Source organism: Ptychodera flava, chromosome 20, assembly GCF_041260155.1.
Source record: "Ptychodera flava strain L36383 chromosome 20, AS_Pfla_20210202, whole genome shotgun sequence".
Taxonomy (NCBI): Eukaryota; Metazoa; Hemichordata; class Enteropneusta; family Ptychoderidae; genus Ptychodera; species Ptychodera flava.
In genome coordinates this window covers 3,489,130-3,506,106 of record NC_091947.1, presented here as the reverse complement: position 1 = coordinate 3,506,106, position 16,977 = coordinate 3,489,130, and the positions used below count along the sequence as shown (strand labels likewise).

At 36.1% G+C, this 16,977-nt stretch overlaps 1 protein-coding gene across 2 annotated transcripts; it reads right to left on the bottom strand.

Moving 5' to 3' along the window:
* Window positions 1–2,792: 2,792 nt before the first annotated feature.
* On the bottom strand, window positions 2,793–16,138 carry LOC139119612 (uncharacterized). Of its 2 annotated transcripts, XM_070683453.1 has the most exons (9): window positions 16,068–16,138; window positions 15,126–15,307; window positions 14,175–14,371; window positions 13,682–13,734; window positions 12,489–12,587; window positions 11,147–11,317; window positions 10,793–10,929; window positions 4,015–4,257; window positions 2,793–3,234 (listed from the first exon to the last, which is right to left on the bottom strand). In XM_070683453.1, exons 1-8 carry the CDS (start codon window positions 16,117–16,119, stop codon window positions 4,159–4,161), a joined length of 990 nt encoding a protein of 329 aa, XP_070539554.1. In that variant the 5' UTR covers window positions 16,120–16,138; the 3' UTR covers window positions 2,793–3,234; window positions 4,015–4,158. The 2 variants fall into 2 exon arrangements, with proteins under 2 accessions (XP_070539554.1, XP_070539555.1); XM_070683454.1 differs by lacking the exons at window positions 2,793–3,234; window positions 4,015–4,257 and adding an exon at window positions 6,397–6,415 and having other exon boundaries at window positions 16,068–16,137.
* Between the last annotated feature and the right edge of the window lie 839 nt (window positions 16,139–16,977).

Sequence of the window (16,977 nt, the reverse complement as noted above, 5' to 3'; positions counted from 1 at the left end):
TCACGGAGTGACAGCAAGAAAATAACTTTACAATATTTAAAATATCTCTACTCAAAGCGTGACCAAGTAACAAAACGTATTAGTTTTAGCTTTTAAATAAATAACAGAAAGTGTCCACAGGCGCGACGACGAGAGATCTCTAAACATGAAACACGCTGGTCCACAGTACCAACTCCGTCCGGACGCATCAGTCCAACGAGAACAGCCACGTAGCAGCTCGACGCACAAGTACAATAATCCTCGTAGAAAGTCACAGCGTGAAACTCCTACCACTATAGGACTTTTCAAAATAACTGTAATGTACTCACAGGAACTCTGATACCAGAACTTCCTCAGGCGTCAACAGGCACTCAATAGACTGCAGTCACAATTTTGGCACGAGCGAAACTGGTAAACTCAGTGGACGTGGACTTCCAAGGATCTCTGCACTTGCGGAAAGTCAAAGTGACGTGGCAATGAACACGTTTATCTACGACAAAAATACATTATTCATAAATACCTGGTCACGCAAATAAGCCAAAGAAAACAAAAAGGAATTCAAACTATGTTACCTGGTCACAAGAAAAATGATAGAGGGCGTTTCCCTCGTAACACACATTGTATACCACAATACCACATGATAAATTGAAAGAACGCTTGAAAAACGCTTGAAAAACATCATCAACCAAGCATTTTTCTACAAAAACGGTTTACGCCCTTAAATATGTGGTATTAGGGTATAATTCTACATATTTTGTAAAAAATACTACCAATGCTAAAGTTGTTTATACCGAGAAAGACATTATCAGCGGTCTTTGTAAAATGTCCGAACCCCAAACCAAGGAAAGACGCGAAAGAGAATTATTTTACACGTCGAATTCTGAATTCGGCACAATGTCACCAAATGGCATTGACCTCAAAGAAAGTTGACTGTCGGCACTTTTTTTATCAGCGCAGCTAGGGGCTTCGTAGCTTTTCAAACAGTTTTAGGGGGTCAGTCTGTATCCCACCCTTTCACACGACAACATCAATCTCGACCCGACAACACCACACCAAAGTTAGTTTATAAAACTCTCTCAGTTTGCCATGATGGAGGTTTGACATTTTTACTTGCAATTTAAATTTGTCTTTTTATTACCCCGTAAGCTATTAAACGTTTTCACTTATTTGAGTCGCAAGCTATACTTCATTCTCTTTCATTTTTTTTCAGCTCTTCGGCAGTAACTAATTTGTAACATTTTCCCTGTATTTTCCCCCACATAGATTTTACTTCTCGTAACATCTTCGTTTTATTTTATTTATTTCCATTAGTGTAACGCTGAAGAACGCAGTCTGTGCACTTCGGAAACATTGGTTGAATTAAGATTACTTTCTTGAAGTCAGACGGGAACTCTGGTCGAGCACACTTCTTTCCCTAGCATAAAGATATATTGAAATTGAAGTTACCTTTGTACTGAGATTGTTTAAGAGAGGTCCTTGTTGAGACCCCTGATGGTCACCAGATGTAACATTGCTCCAGTGTGAAAACTACCCATTTCGGGTAACTTTGTTGTCAGTATGACTCAGACCTCCTAAGAATGTTACCATTAACACCATAGTAAGTTAATTTATGAAGAGGATGGCTGACACTATCGAAAGTTTTATTGAAATCCAGATATATTGAGTCTACCTGTCAGCGCTTCATAATTTCTGCAGAACAAATACCTGGCATTTTGATCCTTTTCTTTACCGCCAGCAGATCCGACAAATTTACCTGCATGTGTTTCTGACCTTGTTCAGAATATTAAATTTAAGATTAGATATATTGCAATTGCAAGTTAATTCCATCACTAGTGAATCATGTAAGTGCACTTTCAGTTGATTTTCAAACGATACGGGAGAGTTTTGCTGTGGCAGTAAATGTAAAGTAATTTTTCCATTCAGGTGCTTGATTGTAAGAGATTATCAAAATATAAGCCTCCGTACACGTGCTTCTGCGCCGCGATGTAATCTCACCTGGCTCGGACAATGCGGAAGCAATACCAAGCCACAAGAGTGTGAACGAACTCAGCTTTTGCAACAAAAAGGTAGACTGACTGTTGAGAAGTCCAAAGTATGACAGAAAATCAACTTTGTATATCTCATTACGGAGACAAATGTTTCACTGTAAGGTAATAAAGGTCATCTTAATCTGCACCATTGGAAAACAGAGGCTTCACAAGTTTTCCCGGGCGTTATCCCGAGCGAGATATCGGAATATAGACCCATGCTAAACGAAAAGTAAGGCAGCCTGATTGTTTGGGTACAGTGAGACAAATGGTGTGTGTTATTTAAACTGTCCTGAGGTCTATCATATACAACAAAAATTAACCAAAAGAACGAATTAAATAATAATTATAAGTAAAAATACACATTTCCATCCCCCCTCAAGTTCACCAAGATGTCAGATTACTCAGGACAATACCAGTCCGTTCAAAAATATCTAAGTTCTTGTCTTGTACAAACTACGTATTTTTAGTTAATCGCGGACTGTAGACTGAAGTGTTGGAGATTGGAGATTATATTGTTATATGTACAGTTAAGCCACTCAAGACAAATAAGATTCATCAAAGATTGGTGTTTGACAATTCTTCAGGAGTAACACGTTGACGAACACATATGGAATTGGGTACACCTGATGATATGATCGCACCTTTTATAAATAATAGACTGAGAGGGAAAGGGGGGTGGCAGTAGCATGGAGGAGAGACTTACGTGTAAAATGTTTCGAATAATACTTTTGAAATACTACTCTACGTGATCGACTCTTCTGTACAAAATAAAAGTCCAGGACAGTTGATATAAATTCTTTAATTAATTTTAGAGGTTCAATTGTTGATTTACGTGATATCAAATGGAGTACACTAGAGGAATTTTGGTGCACTAAATTTCAAACATTACATCATGTATGGAAAGAGAAAGTAAAAGTGGTATCTATGTTCAGAAAATGGGCTATCGGTGATGCATGCTACCAACCCATTTACAGACGTCAAAAAGTTTCTTCTATGAAGGTTTATAAATCTATTTTGAAATATTTTTTATCCAAACTCTCATCTAATGTTTTACAATTAATGACTCCAATAAAAATATTATCGATCAAAGCTTGACATGCATCCATCTTAACATAATTTGATACACTCATCAATTTAATCTTGGTCATAACACGTAAGTCAACATTCCAGTCTTCTTGATGTCCATATATTTCTCACAGGACACAATCGATCCATCCTTTATCACCTACCATGTTAGAAAGAAGACAAAGATAAATTATCTGATAATTCAGTGTAAAGTGTCTCAAATATAGGAAGACGAGAAAAATCATTGAGATCATGAGATAGCATTTTAAAACTGTTTGCACGGGTTTATGGTTTATTTTTAACGACTGCGAAAGTTGAGAAATTACGAGAGCCAAGAAAACCGTTGATGCATTTGAAGTTCTAATGGCGGGCAACCGGCAGTTTGCACCCCCCCCGCCATTGGACGTAACCAAGCACCAACGAAGACAAGCAGGTCTGAAACTGGACTGTGATTTAACGGTACAATTTGCTCTCAAAGAATTACGATTCAGACGGTCCAGTTTCTATGATATTCAAACTAACATACACGTCAACCAGTTATCCAATCTGATGATTGTAATGTTAATAGCTACCGGGTTTGAACCTCTGAAAAATGCGTATTTAAAAATAAAAATATTTTGAAAAAAATTCCCTACCGACCTACCTACCCTAATTTTGAAAACCATGTTATCTGAACAGCACAATTTTTTGACCTTATAACATATCAGGCCAATAGAAATTATGTCAATTTAGATCTGGAACTGTGAAAGAATCTCTCGAAATGTCCGATGAAAAAGCAAAAGGGACACATATCGGTGGAATCATTGTAAGTATGAGAAAAGTCTGCATTTCTACATCGTTTAAAAGAGAGAAAATTTTTACACTAAAACTGCGAGCTGAGTATCATTTGAAAGTGCCAATTGCTCATAGTATCTCAAGTTGAATACATAATAACTCATACCATGCTCAATGCGAGACCTCCTGCACACTTCAGCGTATTTTCCACTTTCTTTCATTCTTCTCAGAGCAGCATTGAACCAATCCAACACATGGCTATCCTTGCGCACTCCCAAATGTCCACCATCAGTACAACGGATGACATCTCCTATTGGTTCCAGTCCAGGCGGTGTGCCGCCATACATAGTTGCCTTTTCAACACCACCCTCTTCTGTGTAAAATTCCAACTGATGAACAGTGCATCAAACTGATGGTGAAATGAAAAAGATTAATTCTGCTATCAGAGGAACAATAAATGTTTCTGCTTTGATTTCAAATATATTACAGTTTTGTCAATACCAGTGAATTTGTTACGTCATTCACCAGATGATTACAGATCGTGCATCCGATTATCCAGCATTTTGGCCCCATTCCGAGCATCATATTGCAGCTATTGAAAATTTCAAGCATAGCTTTTCTGATGATGCCTCTTTCTTCAAATCTGACTTTTCACACTACGATCGGGAAGGTTTTCTCTCCGATTTGAATAGTACTAGTTGGCAAGCAGTTTATGAGTGTGCGATCCCAATGATGCCTATAAGGCATTTTGCGATCTCGTTTGCAGCATTTCGTCAAACCATGCCCCTGTTCGCCAGTACAAAATCAAGCATAAACCAATGTCTAAGCCTTGGTTGACAAAAGGGTTTATCTATTTCAATAAAGGCAAAGCACAAGCTATTCACTAAATTGAAGAGATCACCTAAGAATGTTGACTTCAACAATAACTACAGAGTTTATCGCAACATGCTTACAAAGATACTAAAGATAGCAAAAAAGCGTTATTACTGTAAACAATTTTTCTTGATTCCAGTAACACTAACAAAACATGGAAGACTATTAGTGAACTTCTTAATAAGAATAGTAGTAAACTTTCCTCCCCCATTGACTTTCCTTGACAAATTTGATATACTCATAAACACACAGTATGGCTTTCGTAAACACTACAGCAGTAAACTTGCCCTCGCTGATCTGGTGTCAGATATTACCGATAACATGGATCAGGGTCTCATCACCTGTGGTATATCTATAGATCTTAAAAAAGCGTTCGATACAATAGACCATGGTATTATGTTACAAAAATTGTCGCATTATGGTGTTGGAGGACTACCCCTGTAGTGGTTCAAAAGCTACCTTATAACCGTCAACAAGCAGTCCGTATCGATGGCACGTCATCAAATCCAAGACAAGTTTCATGTGGTGTTCCTCAGGGAGCCATACTCGGACCCAACCTTATCCTTCTCTATATCAACGACATTACCAATTCTACTGATGTCTTTGATTTCCGCCTCTTTGCAGATGATACCAACCTTTTCAAATCCGTTAACATTAAAAATATAACCTTGATAACTTACATGACGACTTTGAAAAAGTATGTGATTGGTGTAATGCTAACAAACTTACAATTAGCGTAGAGAAAACTAATTACATTATAATTAAATCTCCCCAAAGATCTGTTACTGTCGATGGCAGATTGGGTGTCGGTAGCACACCTATAGAGGTAGTTCCTTCTGCTATTTATCTTGGGGTTGCTATTGACCCTTCACTGACTTGGAAATCGCACATAGATAAAGTATGCAAAAAGATTAGTCCATTGGTTGGCATCATCTTGCGGCTACGACACTATGTGCCAATTTGTGTTCTCCTTTTACTCTACAATACTTTAATTCTCCCTCGTTTAAGCTATTGTATTGAAATCTGGGGTAGCACCTATTACACTATTCTTGAACCCCTTCTTCGTCTTCAAAAGACAATTGTCCGACTTATTTCTTTTTCAACTTATAATGGTTCCTCATCCCCCCTTTTCAAGCAGTTCAACATCCTAAATGTTCTCAAACTATGTAAATATCAAATTTATGTACCCCATAGCTATCATACCCGCACTAAGATTAAGGAAAATCTCCCTATTCCCAAAGTAAAGCTTACAATCAGTCAACACAATGTCAAGTATGCTGCAGTAAAACATTGGAACTCCCTTCCACATACCATCAAAAACTTAACAAATCGGCACTCTTTCAAGATGCAACTCATATCTACTAGACATAAATTGACATTACATACTCTCATTTATTTTCGACTCTCTACTCCCTTTCTTTGACTTATATTTTCATGCAATATTTTCTCCCTCCCACTCGATATATTTCTTTTGTGTGTGCTTGTTCTATTTATTTATCTTAAATGCTTCGTCACCTTAAAGTCATGTTGTGTTATTCCTTATTATTAGTATATTTGGGCCATGGACTTGACTAATTTGTAAGAACTATTTCCATGGTCTTCAAAACATTTTGATGACAAACACTGTTTTAACTTGCTATTACCATTAGTTATTTCAATTCTTTCACTGTACGATGTGTCTTGTAACCCTTTCACTGGTGAAATAAACAAAAAAACAAACAAAGGTTTTGTTTGTAAACGAATAAAGGAGTGGGCATTTAAAAGGAATAAAATTAAGGGGTAAACCATCTAATACAGCAAACGATAATTATTGACAATGGTTCACAACGATAATAATGCCTTTCTGTAAGATTTATCCATTTTTTTAGTCCTCCTGGGCGCACTTGTCGTCTGCTCCATCTCGCTGGCGCTCATCATTCCCGTCCGAGGTAGTGTGCAGTATTAGGTTGTTTTCATAATGGTTAGCTTCGTTCATGTAGGTGAAAAAAAACTAAGTGCGCTGGAAAATGCCAGTATGCCAGTACCTCTCAATACTCGCACACCCCAAAAGGGGTCTGTGAGTATTGACAGGTAGATTTCTTCTTTTTTTATTTTCAATTTATCAAGTGGAAAAGTCATCAAGTCACTGCGACGCGGGCCAGTAGGGAGAAAGTATATTGTGGACCATGATGGAAATCTTGAGAAGAAAGGCCGTACTATAATGGAATATCTATACTAACCACCGTATTTGAGCCACAGCTTACAAATTCGGAGATGATGCACAGTACTGAAGATTTCCCATAATTCATCATGATTTGTACACGGAAACTCCTCAATGAAATCTACCGGGTCTCCCATGTGTAGACAAATTCACGGACTAGTTTTTTAAAATTCTGAACTCGTACTTTTGAGGACACCATTCTTCCCAATTCCCATTTTAAATGATTTAGAAAATTATGCATGATTGAGAGAGGAGATAGCATTTTTGTTAAATTTTCCACTGACTGTGTCTTCAGCCATACAGAATAATGTGCTTGAAAGTAGGGAGACTAGTTGCACCTGTTTTATGAAACAAAAGGATATTGATTTTTTCCAAACAGAAAGACAAAAGAAATTTGCATGTTTGTCAATACTTCAGTTTGTCATAACTTGCTGCCTAAAAGTATAGCATTTGTAGTACCTGCAGAATGTGACTTTTATGGTTATTTAATGGTTTCTTTGAAATTTATACTGAAATATGTAATCGTACTTTCAATAGATATAATTAATCAAGTGTCTAGAGGTATAATAATTAATCAAGTGTCTAGAGGTTTTATATATTATTGCTTTCAGGCATTACTGAAAAAGTTATAAAAAATTAATATGTTGTGTACAAATCAAACTAAATTGTGGGTTATTTATTGTACTGTGTGATGCAAGATTCGACACACGGCATATCATGTACGTCAGTGGTCATGTAAACGAGGCAGGTGTGAAAAACTACTCTCATTGACCATCAATACGCAAACAACGACAGCTGTCATCAAGTCTAAAATCATTGATGAAAAAGAAACAGCAACGAATATGTATTTCCCGCGAGCGGTTGAACGGAAATAATGTCCATTTTACTTATAATCAGGACTCTGTACGCCGTTTTTTATAATCTGCTGTAGGTTTTTTTTTGCTCACGATTTTTTAATACACGAGTGGCGTATCGGCTACATAGACTGGTGGAGAAAGTCTGGTAACTTCCAAAACATTAGGATTAAACGGTCGTCGTACTGTACGTAGTCTCTCAACTCAGGAGTACAGACTGCAGTGACATGCAGATTACCTCTTTCTCACCGTGCCTGATCGGTTCTATACACAGAATAGCCCTAGGCTAGAGCATGGAGCTACCTTGGCTAAGAGTATGACGAGAGTGTCTGGCTTTGGCTACGCCGTTTGGGAGGCGGCGAGGCCAAAGTCGGACACTCTTGCCATACTCATAGAGCCAAAGCCTTGATTTCGATTTGTTCTGGTTAAAACTGCACTAAAAAGTTGTACAATAATAAGGTTATTCACAAAATACCGGGATTTATGTCCTTGTACATCGTACGCTTCTGTAATATCCGAGACGCGTAGCTTGGAGAACCATAACACCTCAAGTGCGCGATCGGACATAAATCTCCGAGTCGGTATTTTGAGATTCAATATCATATTTCCGTATTTAGGCTGCGTTCACAAATAACGATTAGGGGGGGGGGGGCTGGAGGAATCGCGATTGAAATCTTAATTTTTTCAAATCCCCCTCAATACCCTAAAATATTTTCAAATTCCGCTCACAGGTGTTCAAGATTACCTGTTATTAGCACTTTGTAAAGTCATATTCCTAAGGCAAGTTCTTAAATTGATTAATTTTTAAATGCATCAGTGAACTTTTTTGATTTATCAGTCTAAGCCAACTTGAGTTAATCCAACTCTGGGTAGGTCAATTGCTCCTGTCGAAGAGCACACAAAATGACGATCATGAGAGAAGGCAAATTGTGAATTCTGGCTAATTGCCATATTGTAAAAAGCTCAGCACAGTGACCCACCAAAAATTTGTTTCAAAAGTACAAGACATATATGATGAATTAGATGCTATTCAAAATTGCCGATACTGGAAAGTTACAATATGCCATTAAATAAATGTTTCAATCTCAGAAATGTTGGGTGTAATAATGCCAAATTTTATTAAAAAATAAATAATTCCATTGAGTCACATATTCTTTCATTTAGTCTTTACTGTTCAAAGTTTTACTTTTGTATTATTTTATGACGAAAATTTGAAAATTTAGAAAACAAGCATGGTGACCCTTTCTTTTTTCTTTAATATTTGATTATTCTCATATGCCAAAATTCAAAAATCCCTGGTCTTCCATTTGTTGCTCTCTGGCCTAATCTTGGGTATAAGTATTTTTCACTGTCATGAGTGTCATTTGACCCAAACTCTTCTTCAACTACCATGTACATCGGAGTCAGAGCTATCTCTTTCACTGCTCAGGTATGCAGTGACAGTGATACTGCAGTAGCAGGGCAGTATGTAAGAGGTAAGAGTGACACTGCCCGTAGGGAGTAGCTGTATTAACTTTGATAACTTTGACAATATTTTTGCTCGGTTTATACAACTGCATTCTTGTTCTACTCCCTACAGCACGTTGAACTGTCCAGTATTCAGCTTGCTATCACAGCCTGTGTATGTGTACCATTCACTTGTGTAACTGACAACTGACTGTCAGTCTGGACTCTAATAAATTATCACCTAATACAAATTTATATACACAGACTTTGTCAACAAACTGAATATTGTGTGTTTGAGCATGCCGTAGGGAGACAACAAGAAACTGCGTTTATAACATATAAATATTGCAAAAATCATCAACAGTCGCTGCTTCTGCCTTACTAGGCTCAAGTTTGTTTTTTATGACAAATCACACAAGTTTAGATTTTTCGGAGATAAAAGTCATGAAATGTGACAAAATGGTTCTAGATTTTGTTAAATTATTACTAACATTACAACAATTGGATGACATAAAATGGTATTAATTTTTCATTGAATTACGTATAAAAATTTGAAAAATGTAAAACACAAAAGGAAACCGAAAAATTTTAAAGTCGCCCCCTGCAGGTAGAGCAAAATTTTAAAGTCCCCCTCTACTACACCAAAAATTTTCGAATCCCCCTGAATTCCTCCAGCGGCCCCTAACCATTTTTAGTGAATGCAACCTTACCTTCAAGACATCGAAATGTAGAGCGTTTTAAATAATAACACATATTACTTCAAGTAAATAATAATGATATCTGTTATGAAGTTTCATGCAACTGGCAATCTTGTAACATCAAGAAAAGTTAGTCTAAAGATTGCTAGATACGTTAAACTTAAGAGAGACACACAGACAAAGGCTCAAACAGAGAAAGATAGAAACACAGACAGAGACACAAACAAACACACAAGAGGTTTATAACTCCTCTATAGATTGGACCAATACATCAAATACAGATGTCAAATAATAATACAAAGCAGTAACCTAGCTACAACAGTGTGCATTTGCCTTGAAGTGATTATATGACAAAATAATGGAACATTATATCATTAGTTTATACTTGAACTAATTTTTGTTATTATCTATAACGCTCTGCTTTTAGCATCGAGCAATATATATATATATATATATATATATATATATATATATATATATATATATATATATATATATATATATAACAAGTTTGAAACTAATATTGCATATTTTGCAAATTGTTATGTGACATGAACGTTGCAATATCGCAAATTACTCATTAAAGCAAGTGTGTAATATAAAAAGAAAAGCAGATGACATAACATTTGTAGATTAAATTAACATTACTTCACCATCCAATTATCCCAAATTAGTTCCAAATCGTGTTATATATATATATATATATATATATATAACATTTATCACTGTAATTTATCGTTGAATCTAATTGCATTTAAGATATTTGTTAAATGTCCAAATAAGTTAATTTTTGTGTTTTAAAGATTTTTCAACCGATTTACTGAGTTGTTCGAGAATATATCTTGCTTCAATATTTGATATAATAAAGTTTACCTTGTTTTCATCAAAACTACGAGGAATATCGGTGAGGAAGTCCATAAAATGCATTCGATTGAATGTTAGTGCCTGAGCTCCATCGACATTATTGGCGACAAGACATCGTCTGGTACTGTACCAGCCTTTCATAAAACCTGTGTGAGAAGTGACTTTCAAAATAATTTCCCGAATATAGCAATGAAGATATTTCGAGAGATAAGATTTTGTGTGGTTATCGTATGTCATGTGACACTGACTTGAAAAGAAAACAATTCTGTGGTGGAAAATGTCTGGAATTTTGATTACGTCAATTTGGTAACCTATCGACGGAGTCAGAATGTAAAATCATTATGAAATGTAACAAACACTTACCTATAGTCTTACCACTTATATCATTAGGGTCAAAATTTCCCGGGTTTCCAACGGGAACAAAGAATCGCGACTCTCCACCATAATTCATAAATTTGTCGGATAACTTTACGGTGTGCACAAGCTCTGTTGTCTTCGTAAAAGCGCAGACGTCGAAATATCCAGCAAGTAAGCCTTACGAAGAGATAAAAATGAAATGATGACAATCTAACAATTCTCCGAACCCCCGTAAATTATACATTTTCTGAAAGCCTAGATATAGGGAAACATTTTGGTAACCACAGTGTGACCATTGTTTACATAACTATCACGTGAATGGTAATTTGCATAACCTTTCAAAAATCTGCTTTCGCTATGTTTTTTCTCAATACTTCAAAATATCTGACTCAAACTTACTGGAATGCAAGCTGTAACAACGCTCTTCAAAAGTGTGTCTCAGATTTTTTATATCTTGCTAACTTTTGTTTGGAGTACAATTTTAAAGAAATCTACTAGGGTTAAATTTACGGATCTGGAAGTTTTTCTGGCATAAAATTGTTTTACAAGGTTTAAAAAAATTTCTGCGACATTCTTTGAAAGATCTTCAGGACATGGACAGCTTGCACACACACAAATTTCAACCACATCACAAAGCATTGAAACCAAACATAGGGAAAACCAATTTTTGAAAGGTTATGCAAATTACCTGTCACGTGACAATTAAGTAAACAATGGTCACGCTACAGTAACCAAAATATTTCCCTTTATCTAGGCTTTATGAAAATATATAATTTACGAGGCTCTGAGCTTCATAACCCCTAGAGAATCGTTAGCTTAAAAAGGTCAATTGCTTGTCTTGGAACCTTAAGTTCTCTACACTTGAATGTTTTTTCGTTGCTCATACCAAAGTCGCGAAAGAATTTAACAATTCAATGTTAAACATAATTGTCAACTTGCTTCCAAAACATTAATTTAGCTATTACGTTTACTCTGTATGGAATGTTACTAAGCAAAGATATTACCCCAGTCACATTACCCAGGAATCATATACTGTTTACTTAACACTGTAAAGAACTGTTGAGATTAAGGTGCAAATTTTAAAAAAAGGATCTTCCATGAGAGAAAACAAAGAAACTGTTCATCTCTCCATGATTTTGTGAGAATATGCCACAATCTACAGTCTCAATAAACCTGACCTTGGTGTGGACTCTCCATATACAAGCTTAAGATTTTTTTCTCGTATAATTTATTAGCAATTTGCATTTATGCCGTATAAATTATTCGATTTCTGATCTAGTAAACTGTCATTGTTGGTTGCGGAAGATATTTACTCAACTTTACAGATTTCAGATATTGCTGTATTTACCTACTCCAGCAGCTTCTAGGTCACTTGAAGGATCGGTACGAAGACACATGTTGTAGGGCACATTTTGCAAAACACACTTCTTATTTGCTTCCTTGCAGACTTTTTCGACAATAAGAAAAACAAAATTGGAATGTTCAGAGCTTTACAAGAACATATCGAGTGAAATACTTACTCAAAAGCCTTAAAATAGCTAATCAGTTAATCTAAATTATCGAGACCCATTTATTAGCTCGTTATCTTACGTGTTTAACCTAGTAGAATGTAGTGTCCCACTTCATATACTGTTTCTAGAGGGGAATGCGTGATTCACTAAAGGTATACTGTCAACTTTTCCTATTTTCCACGTGACCGTAGAAAGAGAAAATTTAACCAATCACAGATTTTAAGCGGGTGTCCACTTTTTAAAAATAGCGCCATCACATGGGCATTTTGAATACCAAGGAACGCCCCTTTGACCATATATGGGCATATTTAGATTACAGGTGACTGTATACCTTTAAAATAAGCATGTTGTTGTCATGGACAGTGGAGTAGATGCTAACAATACACCACACTTTTTTATGAGAAATTCAAAAAGCGATAATCACTCATTAAGAATGGTTCATCGACACCATGCATAATTCAGGACATATTGAAATTTATACCTATGTTCTTAAATATGAACATATATTTCCGCGACCAACAGCATAGATTCAGACAGTCGCGAAAAGAATATTTTTTAAAAACTACATAAAATACATTTTAAAATACGCACTTCCTTACGTTGTTCAAACTGGAATAGCTCCCGACGCTCTTTCAACAATCGCGGAGAATATAAGAAATTCGTGATTTTCTTGATCTTTGTGACGTTATTTTTGAAGTTTTGACAGAATGTTTCAACAAGTGAGTAATTAACCAATAATTTCTCTGATATTATAGGTGTTTAAGTATGTACGTAAGCATACTGAAAAGCGGGAAAACATATTTTTACGTTACAAAGGGCTGTGGGGTATGCCACGTTGCCAGGAATTGCAAACATGAGCGTTTGTAACCTAATTCAAAGGGAAAAATTGTATCTATCTTAAACAGATCGATCCTTTCGATAATTTGTGAGTGCTAAGTTAAGCCAAGGAGTGTAATGGAATTACTCTTGTTAAGAAGAGTTTACATCATTCATGCATTCCGTAAATCATAAAACATTCTTAATATACTACCTTCCAGCACGAAATCTTTAAAGAAACCTTTCAGTTCATGATCCTGCTCGTCTCTGCGTTAAAAAAAGAGATTAAAGCACAGATATAACTTATACGTATTTGATCCACATATAATTATTATTACACAACCTCAAGTGAAAATTGGAGGGGTTCGGTCAAATAACATTGCTGCTTCATTTAATAGAGATGAAACATATTGCATCATAACATAAGTTGCTGCACATATCTTAAAGGTAACTGTATCATACTTAAATTAGAAGCTGAATTTATTTTATAGAATGAAATACTTAATTTTTAGGGGATGGTTAATATTAAACACTTTCATGCTTCTGATTGGATTTTGGGCGTCTTCGCAAATATGATCGAAATTAATCTGCGATTATGGAATTATCTTAATGTCACATTTGTCCATATATACCGCATTGAAGCGAGTGTTTTCATGTAAAAAAATTGGAAAAAGAATAAAATCAATAACATTTAAGGCTTTTCTCACACATAAAACCACGAGCAGTTGCACGAGGCCTCGTCAGCAAATGTGTAAATCCTGGAGTCTGCGTCTTCCTGCAGTCGATCAATTATTGTATTTCCTACAGTCTTTGCCATATGTAGGAACATTATCATCGACAATGCCAAATCTTCCCGGCTTCTTACATTCTGAATAGCAGGGCGAAGAAAAGTTCCAAACCCATACTGCCAGAGATAAGCACAGAAAACTCAATTTCAGCGCTTTTATGTATTCTGATATAATTGATATAAATCACTGAGGAATTGCACTCTTCGTGACCGCCATTTTTAACCAGGAGTTTAAGCTTAGATCCGGCCTTTAAATCTGAAGCCTTTGATAGCTTTGAATGAGATAAATAAAGCCATGGAAAAAATTCAAAACGGCAACGTTTAATGCCAATAATGCCAATCTAAGCTCAGCATCAAACCATGCAGCATGTGCTAACTTCTATGCATACTTCTCGCTGAGTCCACAGAGCATACTTGAAGGTCAAGAAAGCTTACATGTAAACAAACTGGTATGGTAGTATACCCGTAAAAACCCGTAAGGGATAATTTGTAAAGCAAATGATATATCTACGAAGATTTGCACTTTCATTTACAATCATGGTATCATAATGAGCTGACAGGTATTAAAGTGAATGTGACCGAATATTTAGACAGATTTCAATATTGTTGATATATGATATAGAAAATATCCTCAATGTATTCGAAATTGAAATTAAAATATTGTATGAAAGCCAAATAGATGCCTGCAGAGCATTTCATACGTTGTAATTTTGGAAACTTGATTTAAATCACAGACATATATCAAATACCCAATTATTGCGGTTTGAATTGAAAAGTTTAAATCGTCATTTTAAATTTTAATTGCTGAAGCATCCATTTTATGTTCAATAAAATATAATTTAAAGATATCGACTCTATAATATAATCGAACCTGGTTGACGTAACGCGACATAATTGCACGGGCCACTGGAACATGGACTCGCCCAGACATCAAAGCGAGAAGACGCTGTGACTGCATTGAAGATCCAAGCATAGATTTGAGTTCGTCATGGTGTAAAGGAACACGACGGTGATAAAGGTCGTTATATTCTACACCATTGGTAAACAACGACCCTGCAACAAAGTTGAGTGATAGAAAATTTTATGAATATTAATGTCCTGGTGAATAATAGCTAAGGTCAAATGATAACAATAAGATAGGGTAACCTTTAAACTAAGTTATCACATTGCCTTTCCGGTTGTAATCATGAGATGACTTCAGAGTTGTTGATGAGGAGAATCAGCTTTTACAATGTTTCAGATTTGACTTTCATATTTCATGAATTCTCTGGAGGATGACTAGGTATTTCCATGAAAATAACCCTCATATTCATTGTATTTGATTCCTTCTTGATTTATGTAAGCGTAACAAAACAAAGATGTACAGAAATTATTGGCGTTCAGAGGACCGGGCATTGGATTGCTTTACATTTATGCGACGTGTGAAATTGTGACCAGTATCAGTGACCTCCAGTTAAGCCGAGACTGGCAACTGTTATCAAAACACTCCTTCAAAGCAGGCTTTAATTTATATTCAAGCTTGATTCTCGGACTCATAAATTAACAGTTGATTCAAAATGTACTGCATCACATAAACAACGATTGATATACATTATATATACACCCAGTTATTACATACAGAACTTTCAAGCTCAAAAGCTGAATTGTTTGTTTTTTAAAGCCTCAGCTATTACATATGTATAATAGCACAGGTCTGTACTGAAATAATCTAAACATTACTCAACTTTCCTAGGTTCAGTATGCCTTTTTGATTATACATTCAAAAATCATGCCGAACAACGTGAAAAAGTGAAAAAAGTTACTATAAACGTACCTGCGGCAGAGTGACTAAAGAACAGTAAAGCAAGAGCTACGAACCCCTTCATGTTGAGCTACAGGGTAACTGGGTTTTAATAATGAGAACATTAATATTGAAGCTGACATGAGTACCAATTGTATGCTAATTCAGCGTACACACTGAACTGACAGTGATTGATATATTTATGGGGCACTGTCTCAAAGAGGTTGTTCAGTTTTCTCAGAGTTTGTTCAGTTTTTGTCTCGTCTCAGATCCGATGCAGTGAAACTCTCAAGTCTAAGGATTGGCGAGTCAGATATTGCCCCTTCTGCTACAGTTCGCAATCTCCGTGTGAGACTTACCCATGATGGCTCGATGTCAGACCATATCAGCCACATCTGTAAGAATGGATTTTATGCATTGCGTAGAATTCAAGTTGGCAAGATCCGTCAATTGTTGGACAGACCCACTACAGAAAAGATGGTCCATGCATTTGTCACCTCTCAACTGGATTACTGCAACAGTCTTTTGTATGGTGGCGGGAAATTTCAGCTCGGACGTCTTTAATCACTTAGGAATGCTGCAGCTCGCCTTGTCTCGCGTACTCGAAAAATTTATAATATCACGCCTGTATTCATTGATCTACACTAGCTGCCGGTTGAAGCTAGAATTAAATTCAAAATCTTGTTGACGACCTTAAAAATATTTCATCATGTTGCTCCACTTTAGTTCATGGATCTGATCGAGATATACACCCCTGCCAGAAATCTCAGATCGAGTGATTCGCTACGCTTAATGCCAACGCGTGGAATGTTCAACAAAGCATATGGGAAGAGAGCTTTCTCTGTCTGCGCACCTTCCCTATGGAATTCATTACCTCCAGAAATCCGTAACGCTAGCTCCGTTGACTGTTTTAAGCGCGTTTTAAAGACTTACCTTTTTGTAA